Source organism: Contarinia nasturtii, unplaced genomic scaffold (assembly GCF_009176525.2).
Source record: "Contarinia nasturtii isolate CC-2019 unplaced genomic scaffold, AAFC_CNas_1.1 Cnas_scaffold_1240, whole genome shotgun sequence".
Classification (NCBI taxonomy): Eukaryota; Metazoa; Arthropoda; class Insecta; order Diptera; family Cecidomyiidae; genus Contarinia; species Contarinia nasturtii.
Window position 1 is genome coordinate 4,304,380 of NW_022198581.1, and position 17,955 is coordinate 4,322,334.

Sequence of the window (17,955 nt, forward strand, 5' to 3'; positions counted from 1 at the left end):
AGTTCATTTATAATAAATAGTTGTGACATTTTCAGGTACCTAATGCCAACACATCGACAGCAACATCCTCAGCAATTCAACCTCCAGCCGTTGCACAGTGACATTCAACCTTTGCTCCGCAGCACATGCCGTGATAAATGCAAAAAATTACAGAAACTCTAAACAACAAAACAAAACAAATCCAATCTATTACATTGATGGTTACATGTCGTATATATAAAAGTACCCGGACAGTGTTTTTAAATCGAAGAAAATGCAAGCGAAAGAGAACTATACAAAAGAGATGAAGTTAAGCAGATGCAGAACGAAAAGAGTAACAAGAGATAATTCAGCAGACACGAAATAAAAAGAAGAGAATGATGCGGACCTACGTTTCATTAGAGAGAAAGAAAAAAATTCATAAAACAACAATATTTAGATGTAGATATTCTTTATATTAATACGCTCTTAAAATGATCAATATATTAATAGAAATCTATACAAGTGGCGAGAAAGAGAGAGAGAGAGAGAGAGAGAGATAGAGTGAAAAAAAAGAAAAAGAGCGGAGAAAAAACACAAAATCGCTATTCATTGAACGCATTTGAAACTGTTTATTTCTCGTGAGGACCTCAATATATATATATAAATGTTTCTTTTGTCGATCAATTAAATAATCGTAGTTCTTCACACAGAAAATGAATGTAAACATTTGTATTAACAAATGTTTTTTTTTCGGTCGAAGTCAGGAAGCGAATGGAATGAAAAACATAAATCAAATGATCTTCATATTGGCCATTTTCCAGAGTATGATTTTTGTTTTTGTTTAGTTTTTAATATTGTCTTTCCAAAAAAAAAGGAAATGAGAGAAAAAGTTACAATTTGCGCGCAAATATACCGATTCGAAGTGGATGATCGATCGATTTTGATCGTTTCGAGAAAAGAAAAACAAAAAAAAAAACCGAAAACTCTTGGCAATTCACTCATAATTCACGCAAACAATGAGAAGACAAATGTTATCATTATATATAACCAAGAGTTGTTTCTAGATATCTACATGGAATCGATTTGTTCCACAGATAAACAATGCCATACTGTTTTTTTTCTACGAAAAGATGAAATTGAAAATTGCAAATTTTCATTTCGAGTGCAATAAAATAACCCCCCCCCCCCCCAATTGATTATAATTGCCATATTTTAGAAAATGTAGGGCCATTGTGAGCATTCACAAAATGTAGAGGAAAACGAGAAGCAAAAAAGGTGCAACATTTATGAAAACGAAACTGTATGTGTTAATTATGTAGTTTTTTTTCTGCTCTGATGCAATCTCCTTTTACCGAAAAGTTAATGGTTTTGTTTGTGAGAGAAATCGAGAACCGGATTTAATATGGACTATTGTGATACACAGTGACTAGATCGGTGCCATTCGGAATGTGAACGCGAAACGAAGAAAGAAAAATTAAGAAATACTATATAAGTAAAAGGCTTTTGTTTATTTTTCTGTTCTCCTTGCACATTTTTTTTTATTAACTAAGTTTGTGATTATTTTTTTTTTCGACGGGCTCTTGCCAATGCATGGGAAGTCGAGCATATAGCTTCGTTTCAATTTGTGTACATTTTTTTTTGATAATTTTCATTTTTTTACCGTGGTGCATTTCATTTAGCAGTTACACAAACCCAAGTGAATGAAATATTTGTTTTCATTTAAAAATTCTTCTGAATAATTTTTTTTTTGTTTGTTTATCAGTGAGAGAACTTAAGTTTAGTAAGACTGTTTTAATGGCAACAAGGAAAACCCCAATTATACATATACACAAAAATAACAAGTGAATATGCCAATTATAGGAGTAGATTCAACATGAAGCAAATCGAATATAGTTTGCCATCATGATTATTTCAATTAGGATTCATTGTTTCGTTTTCTACATATGTTGCTTCGGATTTTATCGATCGATTTTTCCTTTGATGAAGCATTTTTTTTTAATTTTCTACACGTAGTTTAATTTTGTTGTTAAAGAAAATATCGAATTTTTTTAGTCATATACATTATACAATTAGTTGCAGCGTCAGCGATTTCTTCGATTTCACATTGCGATTTAAAATAGATGTCTTCTTCTCGTGTATTTGTATATGCAACACACAAAAAAAAGCAAACAAGTGAAAAAAGAAAACTTGAATAATTCAGATTGGGAACTATTTAAACGAATTTCTTCTAGGTCATAACTTATGACTCATAAGAAACATACAATGCAACCAATTTTAGATTCGAATTTTATTATTTTAGTCATGCTCACTGTAGTGAACTTATAAGTTTTTCTTCTTTTTAATCATAACTCGTATGCAATTCCACCGCAAAATATACACACACACAATAAAACAAAAAAACAAATCATTTAGTTAAAATGAAAGGAAAGAATTAGATATAAGAAAAGGATTTTTTTCTATATCTTCGTTTTCTTTATCTCTCTCATCAAGTGATCTTTAATCATTTTATTTTATTTTCTCTTTTTAAATTTTAATAATATTTTTTTTGTTGATTTTTATTTGTAGAGACAGATTCGTCATTTTATCAATTTAATAAAATTTAAATTGTGATTTTAAAAGAAAAAATCGACACCTCGAACAAATTCGTTTGAGAGATTTAGTTTTTAAACGATACACAAAGAAATAAAGAAAAAGAACAATAATTACAATAAATGCGTGCAAGTATGAGCAAAATAACGGAGATACAGACAGAGAGAAAGAGAAGATTGTCCATTGTGTGATGAATCGAGTCAACAATTGAAAATTGATCAAATCGCAATTAAACATTAGAAAGCAAAGAATTAAATATAGGCAATAAAAGTTTTCAACAAAAACGGAATGACACACACACAGTGAGAGAGACAAACACAGCAATCAGAAAGAATAAAAAAAAAAAAACAATTTTATTTGATTCATTTTAGATAAATGTAGCAGCAAAACATTGTAATACACAAATTAGAATTTAGTTAGCACGCACTCATATTCGATCAGACAAATTTTTAATATATTCAATAATGATTTTTTTCCATCTTTCTTTTTCTGCTTTGAAAATTTTTATGAATTTTTTTAATTTTGTTTGCCCCATTCTTTTTGTTTTATTTTATTTATTTATATTTGAATTTAATTTTTTTAGATGCGTTCCCTGGATACTGCTCTGGACGAAAGAAAAAAAAAGGTCTTTTGCAATTAATTCACAGTGCAAAATATTTGGGTGGCCTTTTTGAAGCCAATTATTGAAATCCATAACGGAACTAACACAAAATGTTAAAAATAACTAAAATCTCATCAAATAACATTGAGCCGAGATCAGCGATCATAATTATGCTTCCGCATTATTCTGAAATTTTCAATGAACCATTGAAAGATCTTTTCGTTCGATCAATTTGTCAATTTTCATTCATCAAAACTTGCTGATCTAAAAACAACCGTTCAAATCGGAAATAAATAGCCATTTGACTTTGAAGCGCGCCCGAAAAAATTAAGAATAAAAGAATCCATTTTTTCATATATTTTTTTCGGATACATACAAAGTTAAACCGTACTATTTTGTTCGACATTCATACTGATTCATACATCGAACAGATTTGCCAACAATAAGTATAATTTTCATTATTTTCGAGGCGCTTGCCATCGTTAAACCTTAAATTTGGAGACCATGGATCTCATCTTCTTTATTAATTTGTTTTTACTCGTACTTTCCTGAATGAAATCGGACCAAAAACTACTTCAAACAAATAATAATAATTTTTTGACGAATTTTGAAGACTTTAACGTAAGTAAAATGAAGAGCCAATTACTTGTCCAAGAAACGCATTTTCATTTGCACATTTTTTTATTGTTGTTGTTGTCATTTTTTATTCAAGCTTTTTCTTTTCACAAACAATCGGCAGTAATTTAAGAGCATGCGATTTTAAAATAGCTATTACGTGGAATAACAATTTTATAGAGTGTTTACTTCAATATGTATAATCGTATGAATAAATAATGTGAAGAATGGTTAATGATGTGAATCGCCGTACACGATGCAACGCAAATTAAAAGGAAAAGTGAAATATAAATGAGAAACCAAAATGGAGGGAGAGTAGAAGAGAAACACAGCCCAAAACATAGTGTTTAAACGGAACGAGAGTGCCTAGCTTAAATCTAGCTATTTATGAATTTGAATTTAAAAGAAGAAGAAAACAATGACGACGATGACGATCCATGGAAAATGGAACAGGAGCAAAAGGTTGAAACAAAATGAAATATGCATTTCATTCGAAGTTGAAATAAAATGCAAACTAATTAATATATTGAAAAAGTGAAACAAAGAAAAAAATACACAAAATAATAGAACTACAACAATTCAAACAGCGTTCATTTTACAGATCACATTTTTGTTATTACATTTATAAATAGACACATGCAAATACAACAAATCATTTAACAGGAGATATAAAATAATATTGAACACTCAATAACATACAAACACATACACACAGAAATACAATTGAACAATAGTTAATTTGGGCTAGCGAATTTTAATAAGATAAAAACACCCACCAATGCGCTTTTTGTTTTATTTTTTTTTAAATACAAACCAAATTTAGAAAGCTACAAAAATCCCGAAAATCAAATCAAATCAATGACCATGCAAACTGTTTCTCATTTGTGACAACAACCAAAAAAAAATATTCCCTTTCAAAGAACGAAAAATTTACTCATTTGGCTTCGGAGCATTCTTAAAGTTTGCATGATTCACGCATAGGAAAAAGGCGAGAAAAAAAACACAGACAAAAATGAATATGTTTGGAAAAGTTTTCATTTTTTATTTTCACAACACATTACACAATAACATTATAACATACAAAATGAATGTACAAAGTGGTGCTATTTTTTACAATTAAACTCACACTCGCAAAGTACATGCACATAATTTTTGTTGTTGAAGTGCATCAAATGTTCACCAAAATCAAACGATCATGAAAATTTGGCTGAAAGCACAAGTCGAATATTCACCAAATTTCATCAGTTGAACATCATTTATGTTTGGATTTTGCATCCTTTTAACATCATTTTTATATTATATTTCTATTTGTTCCAGTGTGAATAATTCTGTTGAATTTTGATCTTTTTTTTAAAGCTGAAAAGCACTATTAACCATATTCATGAGTTTTGATAAAATTAGCATTGTTCAAATAAAACCATCGAATTCGATTTGATTTTTGAAGAAAGTGGTGTCAAAATTTCATGAGCTATTGATTTTGAATGGAAACATTTGATGTGCACAGCAATCAATCGATTCCATAAACAAAGAATTTTTATATTATTAAAAGAAAAAAGTGAACCGATAAGAGAAAATAGTACACAGAAACAGAAGCTACTATACCAATTATTACAATAATACTGAATTAGAGAATGACAGTGCAACACACAATTTTACAATTGCAAAATAATTAAGAGAATTTTTGTAAGAATATTTTTTTATGTCAAATGAAACACACAACAATTGCAACAATAGCTAAGACAAATTCTAATTATATACATTAATTAAATACGGACATCAGCTATCCCCAATGATCGCATCATATCATTCAACTTCAGTTTTATTCCAATCACACATTTTCAATAGAAAGAAGCCTTATTGCTTTTTTGTTTTTTGTACCATAGATTCATCCATAAACATTGTTTTAAATGTTATAAACCGTTTTTCGTTTTTCGTATTGCTTTTCATAAATAAAAGAAATAACAACAATATAGAGACATGGACGCATCTCTTTTCAATAAAATAAATTCAACCTATGTATCTTTACATATTTAGAAATGAGATTTATGCAACAAGTTTTTCTTGTTTTGCATTTCGTCTAATGTCAATCAATATAAATGTGCCAGAGAATGAATGTGACACGCGACAGAAATGATCAATAAATGTGATTTGCCATTGCTCACATTCATTTTCATTTTGCTGGCATTTACCAGATCAAATCCGTCAATATCAAGCGTTCAGAAAGACATACATTTATGCGAGCAATTGAATGATGCTTGCATCATTTGATGCGCATCGCTAGTGCTTTCGTTGTGCGTTCGGAGCACTTCGTGCGCTGCCGAAGATCCGAATGTATGGCGACAGCAAAACCGATGCGCATCAAATGATGCAAGCATCATTCAATTGCTCGCATAAATGTATGTCTTTCTAAACGCTTGGTCAATATACACACATACACAGTGCCCACAGTATTTCAAACGATTTTCGTTTATTGTTGAATTCTAAAAAGATGAAAATAAAATGAAAAATACAGTTTTCTGTTGTCTGTCCCGCGTGCAATTCCGTTGTTACAGCACATTTTTTATATCGGTACTACAAATGCATAAGAAATACACAAAATAGCATTAAAGAAGCAGTTTGTTATTTATATGAAGAAAAAACGTTGTTATTTTTTTTATTAAAACAAACACAATGAACAAGAGACATATGAAACCATAGCACCGAATGAGAGATTAAATGGGATTTATAGAATTAACAAGAAAATTGCTAGCCCAAAAACATAGAGATTGATGATAGCCCCCAATTTGCCTAACAGACCTCCACAAACCCTCTTTTAAAACAAACAAATGAACAAACAATACCTAATTAATCCGTTTTCCACAAATGACACAGATCAAATACTAATTACAAATAGATTACAATTTATAATAGACCAAAACTAAATCCTGTTGTTTGTACAATGTTACAATTTACAATTTGTTCCACATTTAAACAAAAGAAATAGACACTATGGTTTTATTCAAACCGAAAATTATGAATTGAACCAAACTCGCAACCGAAAATCAACCAAAAGCGACAATAGATTTCAATGTTTTTTCATTTATTTTTTATGTTTATTACACAGTTACAGTTTTCAATAGTATATTACAATACAAATACAACAATCAACCGAAAATGAAATAGAAATGGAATATTGAGATGATAAAATTGACACAATCCCTATGTGATGGGAACGTTCTGATCACAATACGAAATGAAATGTCACGGAAAATGAAAATAAAATGATGATTTAATGCAAGACTTTTATGACACCGAAAACAGATCGGGATGAGATATCAATTAAACAGAATTCTCTGGATTTTTTCTTTCAATTAACGACATTTTATTCAATATGTCTTGAAGATTTTCAAATTTTAACTAATACTTTAAATGCTTAAAGTGCACTCCATGGAACATTACAAAGAAAATGTAAAAACGATTCGGGTGAGCATTCTTTTTTTTTGCTTTAAAACAAAAATGTTTTTCAAAAATTGGTTCGTTTTTCGAGCAGACGTCAAAAATGTGTAATGTATTGCATAAAGGGAGTCGTCAATACACTTTAACCATTAAGCTTTTGAGATTTCGATGATTGATTAGTTTTATTTTGCATTAAAACTTCGTTCAAATACTCGAATTGAATTCAATATTTGAATCCATTGTTCAGTTTCGTAAAGACAGAGATTTTTCATTAAATGTTTAATCGTTCATAATGATAGCCAAATAAGTTAAATAAAACAGACATTCTTTTTTACTAAATCAATGTCATCCTTCATGGGACACACTGGCCAAATTCAGAAAATCCATCAACAAGTTTTTATATTAACATTTCTTTTTGCATCCCGATATGATATCAATTATTGACTTTTATGATAAGATAAATTTAAAAAAAGCACACAAACATTTTGTAATTTCGCTAGCATATTTTTTTCAAATTAAATTTTGTATAGTTTTCCATGAAAAAAAAAAATATTTTAAAAAAACAAATGAACAAACTCTCCACGATTTTGACTAGAAATGTTTCATCGCACGAATTTTGCTCGTTATTTGTAATTTAAGAAAAGCAAAAAAAAAAAAATCTTTCTTCCTCAATAATCAAGAACAAAATGTAATATCCATTAAAATGAATATTTGTAAAAAAATGTTAAAAAAAACAAGCACCGTTGCTCGCATTTTGGCATGGCAGATTTTTTTGCATTGAGAAAATATGACATTTTGATGAATTAATCGAATTTCGAAATTCGTGTTGGTTTTATTTTTAAAGCAAAGCACAAACCAAAATATCGTGATCGATAACAGTTCGATGAGAAATTTGATAACAAAAAGAAAACATTTGCTAGAGGACGAAACACACAGGGAAAACGTAATAGTTGCGATATATGGTGCGGAAAATCTAATTTATCTTAGAAAAAAGTCTGATGAAGCGAATGAAAAATGAAAGGAAACGAATGAAAAATGAAATAAAAAGAACGAACAAAAATTCTAATCGTTAGTGTAGAAGTGTAAGTCTTGATATAACAAAAAAATAATACACACGGAAATGAGTATTGTTTCTTTTAAAAAAAAAAACAGATGCTTGCACGACAAAAAAAAAAAACAAACAAGAATGGCAAATTTTATGGTTTTGTTTTTTAAATGTAAACCTTTTTGATAAATTGAAATTAACTTCAGAAGAATTGAGACCATATTTCGTGTGACGTTATTTCCGTCTCCCGTTTCGACTGATCTCGGAAAAAGTATAGGATTCCATATTTAAAACGATAAAATTCAAAATGAAACAAACAAAAAATGAATAATGGAAAGAGCGAGCGAGATAGGCAGAAGAAAAAAAGAATTCTGAAAATGATAAAAATTATAAAAATTGAAAAAAGAATGTTCTTGTAAATATTTTAAGGCGAAAAAAAAATACTAACAATAAAATGAAAGAATATTGAGAAAAAAAATCATATAAATGAATGGGCGTTTTTAATGCAAAAGCAACGCCATCTAGTGTAAAATTTCCGATTGGAATCACACAATCATGGGAGCAGATTTATTTTTCTCTTCGATTTCGACGTGAATTCACATCATTTGTTTTGGTTATGATTTTCGTCGATGCCAATGAATAAGTAACTGAAAAATCTGTCAAATTATTTACTTACACCAAACAAAAAGAAAATACTTATCAACAAATACACATGTATTTTGATTGCATGCATGCCATATTCGATGATGACGTTTTTTTTAATTGAAGGATGAAACTGATTGTGTGTGCATTAAGTTAACGTTTGTTGTCGATAGAACAGCTGCTAGATTGTATAACAAGCGAAATTCATCTCGTTTCTTGTTCGTTTTGGAATAAATTGAGTTGTCTGGTTCGGACGCATCAAAATGAGTCGATGTGGGGTGACAATTGTTGATCGTTTTGGTGGACGTCAACAAGCACGATGTGGCTATTGCAATTGTTTACACAAATTTTCACACGGTAAGTACGTGTGAGGAAAAAATAATGATAGAAAATCCTTAACCGAGTTGCCTTCATTGAAATTTTTTTTTAATCGACAAAAACATTCATTTGGAATGTAAACAATGTTTGAGTCTCGTGCTCACTGGGTCAAGGTGATTTGGAGCTCGTTCAATTTTTATTTTTTTCAATTTCATTAAAACTTGTTCTATTGAAAAGCTTAAAAACGCAATTGAGCGACGTGCAACAAAAGTCAATAAATCAAGAGAAATCTACAACGAAAACGAAGATGAACAGGGTCCAATTAGTATTTGAGTGATATTTCGCGCTTTGTTCGGTATTGATGTATGCGTGTAAGTGTACATCTGTGTGGGTGACCAGCAAGTGTGTTCACATTTGGTACTAATATGACGTTTCATGACAACTCTACATGTAGTTGAAGTGGCCAAATATAAATTTTCACTGGTGTTTTTATCGCACTTATTTTGGTTGCATATTTTCAACACATTTCTCACAATCAATTGACGAATTCAATAAGAGTTGTGTGGATCGCAAACATTCAACTTACTTGTTTCATATTTGAATTGAAGGGTTTTTAGTATACGTTTGATTTCAATCATGCGTTTTTCGCAAAAATAACACATTTCGTTGAAAGCAACAACAAAAAAAAAATTATTCGCTTGAATTTTGAAGAAGAAGAAAAACCCATTTATTATCAGTAAATATAAATTAGTAAATATAAACAACGATTTTGATTGAATGGAAAAGTGTTTGTTTGCTTGAGCACGAGTTTTTAAAAAAAAAGAGAAATTGAATTTGATTGAATTTTGGGCGCTGATACAGCATGTCACGAAAAGCGACAATTGTTAATTATTATGGTCCACAAGGCAATTCCCGATGCGGATACTGCAACAATTCCAACTCAAGTCAATCACACGGTAACATCAATATTGAACAGAATTTATTATCTCTATTTGCGCCGACGACAGAATAAATAAAAACTTGAAAACGCATTGGAACAAATCAAATTGATTGTTTTGATTTTTTTCTGTCTATTTATATTCAGGTATGTGGGCACATTGCATGACAGCGGCTGATTATCAAGATTTAATTGATCGAGGTATATCACAATTTTAGCTGAATTTTTTTATTATTATTTAAAAAAATATGTGTAAAAATATGCCAATTTTATTTAATTCAAATTATTTTTGTTAAAAGGATGGCGACGCTCCGGACAGTATTGTTACAAGCCAAATAACAAGATTACATGTTGCCCTTGTTATACGATCAAGTACGTTTTTACACAAAAAAATATTGCGCTTTTTTCAAAATAAAAAATACTTGATAAATTAGTTTAAAAAAAAAATTGTTTGGTTTACAGATGTGATGCACCAGCACTTCATTTGTCAAAATCACACAAGAAAATTCTGAAAAAAATGAATAATTTTCTACGAACGGGACAAAAAAGTGGTGGAAACAATGATAGCAAAAATGATGATGCCGATAATGATGCTAAAAACAATTCGAACGTTGATATTAATGATGATGATGTTAAAATGGATATGATGCAGCCAACCGAAGTTGGAGAATCAAGTGCCTTAGCTGAATGCAAAATGATTACCTCAAATCAGCCAAAAGAATCGATTGATATAGATAATATGCTAGAAATTATTGAAAATACAGAAAATGATGTGAATAAACAGAAACCAAGCACCTCATCTGCCGCCACCAAAATCGATGAGCCACAAACAAAGAAAGCGGAAACCAGTGATAATTGCAATAAAAATAATAAGCGTGGTTTGGTTGTCGGTGCGGATCCCACAAAACCACTACAACCAAAAGCAAAACTGTTGCGTCAACAGCGTAAAGCCGAAAAATTACTAGCAAAGACCAATGCGTCCGGTATGGCTTCCAATGATGATGCTAGTGAAACGGCAATTGTCGCAAAAAAATCACCAAATAATATTACAAAAGATTTAAAATCAATGATCGATGAAATGCCAACTGATGGTGTGCACAAATTAAAGGTAAAAATTATCATTTGTTTTTTTCTATTGAATTTTGTGTAATTTATGTAATTTTACTCAATAAATTTCAGGTAAAACTAGTTCCATCACATACCGGTTCAACTGAAGTTGCGTTAAATTTATATCGACGCTATCAAATCGGTATCCACAACGATCCACCGGAAAAAATTACAAAAAAAAGTTTCGATAATTTTTTAGTTCGAACACCACTACAGGTTAATATCAACTGTCGGAAACTTAATTCTTCTTCTTTCTTTTTTCTCCTTTCATTCTTTTGTCTCGTCGATCTCAAATCCATGGTTTGCCATCCACTTCGTTGACATTATTATTTTCGAAATTTTGTGGTTGCGATCATTTCCATTTGTTAGCTTCTTGTGGTTAATGTTGAGAGTGACGAATTTAAACGCAGTCAAAATACTGAATTCGATTTGTATATGAAATATCAGACATTAGTTCATCGCGATCCACCAACTGATTTAAGCGAATTCCTTGATTTTCTATGCATTTCACCCATTAAGGTGAGCAACATTTTAATTTTCTTTTTTTTTTTTGTATTCAGCTTATGCAACAATTTTTTTTTTATTCAAATCAAATTTGTTTGTGTGTGTTCATGTAACGGCTTTGCTGAGATAAAGGATTGAAAGGGTTAAAATCGTCCACTGTTTTTTTTTAAATGATTTCTGAAATATCCATTTTTTTCTGGCTATAAAATAGCATGAAACACCGGAGAATGGGCCACAGTGTGGATACGGTTCATTCCATCAACAGTATTGGTTGGATGATCAATTGATTGCCGTTGGCGTCATAGATATTCTGCCAAAATGTGTGAGCTCAGTGTATTTCTTCTATGATCCAGGTAACATACGAAATGTGTAAGAAATTAAAAGAAAATCATTTATTAACAATTGAATGTTTCAATTAAGATTTCAGTTTTCTTACGCTTGGAACGTATGGAACATTGCGTGAAGTTCAATTTGTGAGAGAATTGTGCGATACACGCCCTGAGCTCAGCGCATATTATATGGGATTTTATATACACAGTTGTCCAAAGATGCGATACAAAGGCAAATTACAACCATCGTACTTATTGTGCCCGGAAATTTATACATGGCATTTATTGGATGCTGGTAATTTTTCTTCCTTTTTTGCAAACCATTTTTCTTTTCAAAAAAAAAAAAAAACAAATTTTTATGTCAATGTTTTCTCTTTTCAGATTTACTCAAATTGTTAGATGAAACGAAATACTCACGCTTCAATTTAGATCCGGTGGCTAAAGATCTCAATGAATTCAATCCGGCCGATGATTTGAGCAATTTACGATTGCTTGTCGATTATAAATATTGTTTGACATACCGAGACTATAGAGCGGTTGGTCATTTTTCTCGTTTGATTTTAAAACGCACAAGTCGAATTCTTTATAAAAATAATTAATTTTCGTTATAGTATAAAGGAACAGAGGGCACCGACAGTGAAGAGGACGACAATGATAATTTTACCGAATATGGAAAACTGGTTGGCAAAGTCTTATCCCGTCGTTTATATTTGGTTACCTAAGCTCAAATGAATCACAATTGCAATAAAATTGCTGCCGACTCTCTTCATCATAATCGCAACCTTTTCTCTGTTCGCCGACGCCTAAAAGCATTTTTCAAGCTGCAACTAAAATTTGTTTTCTCCATTCAGTCAGTACTCAGTTGACTGAGTAATATAGTCAGATTGATTATTGTTACCTGCAATTCAATATTCTCAAAATGAATGTTCGAATTTTTTCACAAAATGAGATATTTTTTTAAAAAATTATGTTCACTATATTATAAATATGGTCGAAATAAATAAATAAATACATTAAAGTCACTTGAGAAGATAAATAAGAATAAACATACATTTCTATAATACACGAAGAGATAAAATATTCAAATCTAAAAAGTTTATTTAAAAAATCTTGAAGCATTTAAAACAAAAAGTGTTAAAAAAATAAATTTTCTTTCTCTTGCAATATTAAGCGTTTTTTATTACACCAAAGAAACGGTAAATATTTGATAGGTTTCGAAATTACTTTTTCGTGAGAAACAATTTTTCTCGAAATTTGCAAAGGTTTGGATCTGAGACAAAAAAATCACTTTTACCAAAAAAAAAAAAAAAATATTTGTAAACATTTTTTTGTAATACATATAAAAAATAGAATCACGGCAGGAGATCGATTTATGTAGACATGTAGAGTCATTGGAACTGATAACATTGATTATCATGCATCGAGAGAGAGAGTGTAGACGATTTTAAATTATTTGTTGATGTCTTTCCATTTCGTTTGTTGTTCATTCATTATTTCTTATCGCAATTGGCTAGCCGCTTGTCTAACAAATATCATTTGAATTTGATTATTTAAATGTATTCTTCTTTTTCCGAATCATATAAATAATGCATTATTTAACGGATCATTTCGTAATGTATAATTGCGAGCGATTGTTGTGCTTTAGTTTTGAATAATTCGCCTGAAATTATTATCGGTTTATATTGCGAACATTGCATGTTTGCATGCAAATAAAGAACCGAGCCAAAAGAAAAACAAAGTATTTATTAACTACATAGCATGGTCCAGTATTTTTCGGCGTTAGTTTTTAATGAAATGATTCCGCGATTCACAATAGCAAAATAATTATGATTTATTTTCAAAATTACACATTTTATACAATTACATTGCATTCATTATGGATAATTTAAAAGTGACTTTCGTTTGATTGACGTAATTTTCGTTTGGCATCTCGTTTGATTTTATATGTGTCATCATTCCAATCTTGCACTTTCCCACTGCCAAAGGCCATGAATACAATGGCTGACGACACATACAATGTGGCTGAAATGAGAAATATTTGATTCCATTCGTTCACGGTATTCTGTAAATGGATGAAAAAAGAGTATATTGATTCGGTAAAGAGTATTTTTCAATACAAAAGCCATTTTAACTAACATTTTCGCGTGTAAAATATGTAACAACCATCGGTGCAATAATTCCCGTTGCTGTTGTAAATGTGTTTATGATCGCTGAAACGGCTGCCGCATAGTTCGGTGCCAAGTCTAAAGAGTTGGCGAGATTTACGCACGTTGAAGCACCATTCAAACCCAATGCTACCGTAATAACAATCACACAATTTATTGGACTATCGCTGACAAAACGTAATCCATACATCAATAAACCGGGCAATATATGCGAAAATACACTAAAGAATTTCCGAACTTGCGTCACTGTTAGAAGTTCGTGTTTAATCATGTAGTCAGATATGGCTCCAAAGACAAAACCGCAAATGAAACGACTCAAATACGGTAAACTGGCCAAGAGTCCAGATTGTGTTAAATCGAATTTTAATACCTGCAACAACAACAAAAATCAACTAAGAATCCGCGAGTTGCAACTAAATTCCAAATTGAAATTGATTACAAATGTTTACCTCATTTAGGTACTTTGGTGCAGCGATTATTAGAAAGAAAAATGACCACATGTGACTGAATTGTAAAAAGAAAAGCGCCCAAAATGGTACCGATTTTAGAATACAACGAATTGGTGGCAATCCTCTCTGGAAATTGAAAAGAAATAACAAATTTATCGATTTTTTTTCTTCAACTTTTTGAAAATGTTGAATGGATATTTTACTTGTACACGCGAAACAGTGTTTCCTTGTGATGCTTCAATGTATTTCAATTCTTGTTCACTGATTCGTGGATGTTCGTACGGTGAATTGTATACGACGTAGAACCAAAGAATTGTCGTAAATAAAACAATTGTTGCTGGCACGTAAAAAGCGTACACCCACCCAAAGTGTGTCATCAAAAATGCGACAAACGGCCATGTCACTACTGTACCCAAAGTACCTATTTAACAACAAAAAATGTGAATGAAATGAAATATTCAAAAATTAATTAAGATTGCGAATACTTTAAAAGAAAAACTTACCGCCAATCATAGTAAATACAAACTTTCCTTTCTCCTGTTGCGTATAAAATTGAAATTAATTAAATACCATTTGATCATTGATAAATTTGATTTACCTGTGGTGGACTCCATTTAGCTATACAAAAACTCATGCCAGGACTCAAAATGCCCTTCAAATAGAAAATATTTAAATCATTTCATTTTATTTCGACGCAAAAAAATGTTCTCGTCTCAATTCATAAACAACATACCGCCAATGCACCGAGAAAGAGGCGAACACCAAAAACGGCCCAAAATGAGAATAATTCAGCTGCTAATGGCTACAAAAATGAATTAATTGCTATTAATGTTTAATTGTTAAATGTATAAATATATGTATTTACGATAAAGGCAGTTGCAATGGCACTCAATCCAAGACAAGCTCCAATCACAAACCGTGGACCCAGCAATTGATTCAAAAATCCGCCAATCAACTGTGTTCCCATTAATCCATAGAAAAAAGCGCTCAACAGAAGATATTGCTGCGAAATTGTCCAATTGTATCTGGGGCCATACTAAAAGAATATTCATTGACTTAGGAAATAATTTTTGATACCACAACCGCACATCACTTACATCCGGCATATCATATTTTATATTTTGTAGTTCCGTTTGATTTTCAATCGGCTGTGTTCGCACCATTCCAATAATAATGATAGACAGATTTACACGTACAACATAGCCCACAAATGATGTGGCAAATAACATAAAGGCGATGCTCAAACGTGTTGGCGGAAATGTGGCTAAAAAAATGAGCATAAATAAATCGATTGCTCTAGATTCCGTATGTATTTTACTTACATTTTGTATTTTCGACGTCCACATTTTTTGAATCGACCATTTTTAATATGAAAGCGAACAGAAAAAATATTCAGCCGAGAATTATCTAAAATCACCCACGAACGTCTCCTCTTCTCATCTGCAACTGAGAAATCAATTGAAAACTGTTCAATGGGAAAAAGTCGATCAATTTTTTTTTTTTGATATTTTCGTGTCCGAAAATCACCGGTTTTACAAACTTAAACACGATGCAGCCACAATTTCATCAGAATAATTTCGTGATCAAAAAAAGCTGTGACGTCACAGATCGATCATTAAAAATCAAAAATTCAACTAAATTTCATTTGTTTTCCTCATATAAAGTGATTAAAAATGCAAAAATTATTTGCAGCACGGAATTCAATGATCACTTGAATGCATCGAACGGTGAATCTTCTCGGAATCCGCTTCGAGTGCAACACATTTTAATGGTTGCGTGATTAATAATAATATATCAAACAATTGTTCTTTAAAGAACGAAAATTAATTCCCCGCATAAGTCAAACATCACTCACTTTTGATACAAAACAGCTAAAGTCAAGTCACAAACGATTTTTTTAAATGATTTAAATGCATTTAATTCATATTTTGTACGGATAAATTTATGATTGTTAGCAACTGAAATCCAGATGAAATGTTCTTTAAAATAAATATATTCACATCAAACACCTTTTTATGTCGTTGTCAAATTTTCGATTTACACTGATTTATTTTAAAAGCAAATCAAGTTTTGTCTACCTCGCAAATACCACGGAATACTAACACATATTTGTGACTTGTGATTTTCGACGTTAAAAAAACAAATGCCTTAAAAAAGACTCTTTTTTTACAGAAAAATATATATAATTTCAATAATGTTTAAAACAATTTTCAATATCATTCAAAAAAACATGCAGTGAATCACGTTCAAGGGACACGGAATGTTAAAACGATTTAAACCAATAATTTTCAAAGTTCATTGGCTAGTTCTATTTCTAATAGGAAACAATGTGTGTTTCAATGGAATATCAAAATAATACTGAAGTTCACACGGTGATTTCATGTTCAATGTTCTATGATAAATTGGCAGCTGATAAACAGCAGCATTATAAGGCGCGAAAAAAAATAATATCTAAGTAACTTGTCAACAACGATATGCATGTAACAAAAACCTCGGAAATTGTTATCAATCAAATAGAAACGAAGTCGCGAAATTTATGATGTGAATTGACCGTTACTTTTTGCGATTTACAAGTACGCAAAAAAAGTCAACTTTAATTCTACTACATGCACAAGCACATACAAAAAATGATGGCCTATCGTTGCCAATTACGATGATTACATAGGTGTGCAATATTATCAAGATTTGGTTTGTTATTATTTTGGTTAAATTTTAAAAATCGAATTGGTTTTGATCTTATTTTTCGAATTAATCTAGTTTTCGACTTTTTTCGGTGACAATTCAATTGATAGAAATCACGAACGGAGGAAATTTTCGAAAAAAAAACCTTATCAATGAACACCAGAAGGAGAATGATCACTTTGAATGATTTTACTAATTAAATCTAAAATTATCGTCATTTTTGAATTAAATATGTCATCGAAAATTAGCATGAATAGCAATTATTGTTATTTTTTTTTGTGGCGTCAACGTCATTGAATCGTAATTGTTTATAGACGATTACAATAGAAATATTGTAGATTTTTTTTAAATTGAAAAATGGATCAATTATTTTTGTATCCGCATTTCAAAATGTTTTACTCTCATGTCGTTGATGGGCATTCCTCACGTGCAAGCCAGGAAATTGTCATACTTACTTTGTCTAATAGCATACATTACAATTATTTTTGTGTTATCAGAAGTTTTCCACTGTTTCCACTATTATTACCAATGCTTACCACTTCTGAAATGGCAAACTGACTCAATTTGGTGTGTCCA

The 17,955-nt window shown here is 30.8% G+C and overlaps 3 protein-coding genes across 17 annotated transcripts in view; 2 read left to right on the top strand and 1 right to left on the bottom strand.

The window, feature by feature from the left end:
- LOC116344967 (endothelial zinc finger protein induced by tumor necrosis factor alpha) overlaps positions 1-3,033 on the top strand; it is a 34,285-nt gene extending 31,252 nt beyond the window's left edge. For all 11 annotated transcript variants that reach the window (XM_031773847.1, XM_031773841.1, XM_031773846.1 and 8 more), the window contains one exon: positions 36-3,033. In XM_031773847.1, coding sequence (XP_031629707.1) covers positions 36-101 — 66 coding nt within the window. In that variant the 3' untranslated portion in view covers positions 102-3,033. The remainder of the gene's footprint in view (positions 1-35) is intronic.
- A 5,975-nt stretch (positions 3,034-9,008) lies between these two features.
- Positions 9,009-13,145, top strand: LOC116345346 (arginyl-tRNA--protein transferase 1). Of its 3 annotated transcripts, none has more exons than XM_031774621.1 (9): positions 9,009-9,245; positions 10,291-10,344; positions 10,443-10,515; positions 10,606-11,251; positions 11,620-11,769; positions 11,966-12,107; positions 12,175-12,378; positions 12,465-12,619; positions 12,695-13,145. In XM_031774621.1, exons 1-9 carry the CDS (start codon positions 9,152-9,154, stop codon positions 12,803-12,805), a joined length of 1,629 nt encoding a protein of 542 aa, XP_031630481.1. In that variant the 5' UTR covers positions 9,009-9,151; the 3' UTR covers positions 12,806-13,145. The 3 variants fall into 3 exon arrangements, with proteins under 3 accessions (XP_031630481.1, XP_031630480.1, XP_031630482.1); XM_031774620.1 differs by lacking the exon at positions 9,009-9,245 and adding an exon at positions 9,689-10,162 and having other exon boundaries at positions 12,695-13,143; XM_031774622.1 differs by lacking the exons at positions 9,009-9,245; positions 11,620-11,769 and adding exons at positions 9,696-10,162; positions 11,323-11,466 and having other exon boundaries at positions 12,695-13,140.
- Positions 13,146-13,889: 744 nt separating this feature from the next.
- LOC116345219 (sialin-like) lies at positions 13,890-16,879 on the bottom strand. 3 transcript variants are annotated; one of them, XM_031774417.1, is made up of 11 exons: positions 16,776-16,879; positions 16,020-16,143; positions 15,795-15,961; positions 15,563-15,733; positions 15,431-15,499; positions 15,296-15,349; positions 15,201-15,234; positions 14,901-15,118; positions 14,698-14,823; positions 14,220-14,618; positions 13,890-14,145 (listed from the first exon to the last, which is right to left on the bottom strand). In XM_031774417.1, the coding sequence occupies exons 2-11, from the start codon at positions 16,057-16,059 to the stop codon at positions 13,969-13,971; spliced, it is 1,455 nt and encodes a 484-aa protein (XP_031630277.1). In that variant the 5' UTR covers positions 16,060-16,143; positions 16,776-16,879; the 3' UTR covers positions 13,890-13,968. The 3 variants fall into 3 exon arrangements, with proteins under 3 accessions (XP_031630277.1, XP_031630275.1, XP_031630276.1); XM_031774415.1 differs by lacking the exon at positions 16,776-16,879 and adding an exon at positions 16,553-16,671; XM_031774416.1 differs by lacking the exon at positions 16,776-16,879 and adding an exon at positions 16,553-16,660 and having other exon boundaries at positions 16,020-16,137.
- Between the last annotated feature and the right edge of the window lie 1,076 nt (positions 16,880-17,955).

What these genes read in the sequence shown, in the direction of transcription:
- LOC116345346 (XM_031774621.1), top strand. Translation starts at nt 9,152, where the DNA reads ATGAGTCGATGTGGGGTGACAATTGTTGATCGTTTTGGTGGACGTCAA. An exon ending in TATGCATTTCACCCATTAAG is followed by an intron (nt 11,770 to 11,965) that starts GTGAGCAACATT and finishes GCTATAAAATAG; the next exon opens with CATGAAACACCGGAGAATGG. An exon ending in GTATTTCTTCTATGATCCAG is followed by an intron (nt 12,108 to 12,174) that starts GTAACATACGAA and finishes GTTTCAATTAAG; the next exon opens with ATTTCAGTTTTCTTACGCTT.
- LOC116345219 (XM_031774417.1), bottom strand. Translation starts at nt 16,059, where the DNA reads ATGGTCGATTCAAAAAATGTGGACGTCGAAAATACAAAAT. An exon ending in GGACGTCGAAAATACAAAAT is followed by an intron (nt 15,962 to 16,019) that starts GTAAGTAAAATA and finishes TCATTTTTTTAG; the next exon opens with CCACATTTCCGCCAACACGT. An exon ending in TGTATTTACTATGATTGGCG is followed by an intron (nt 15,119 to 15,200) that starts GTAAGTTTTTCT and finishes GTTGTTAAATAG; the next exon opens with GTACTTTGGGTACAGTAGTG.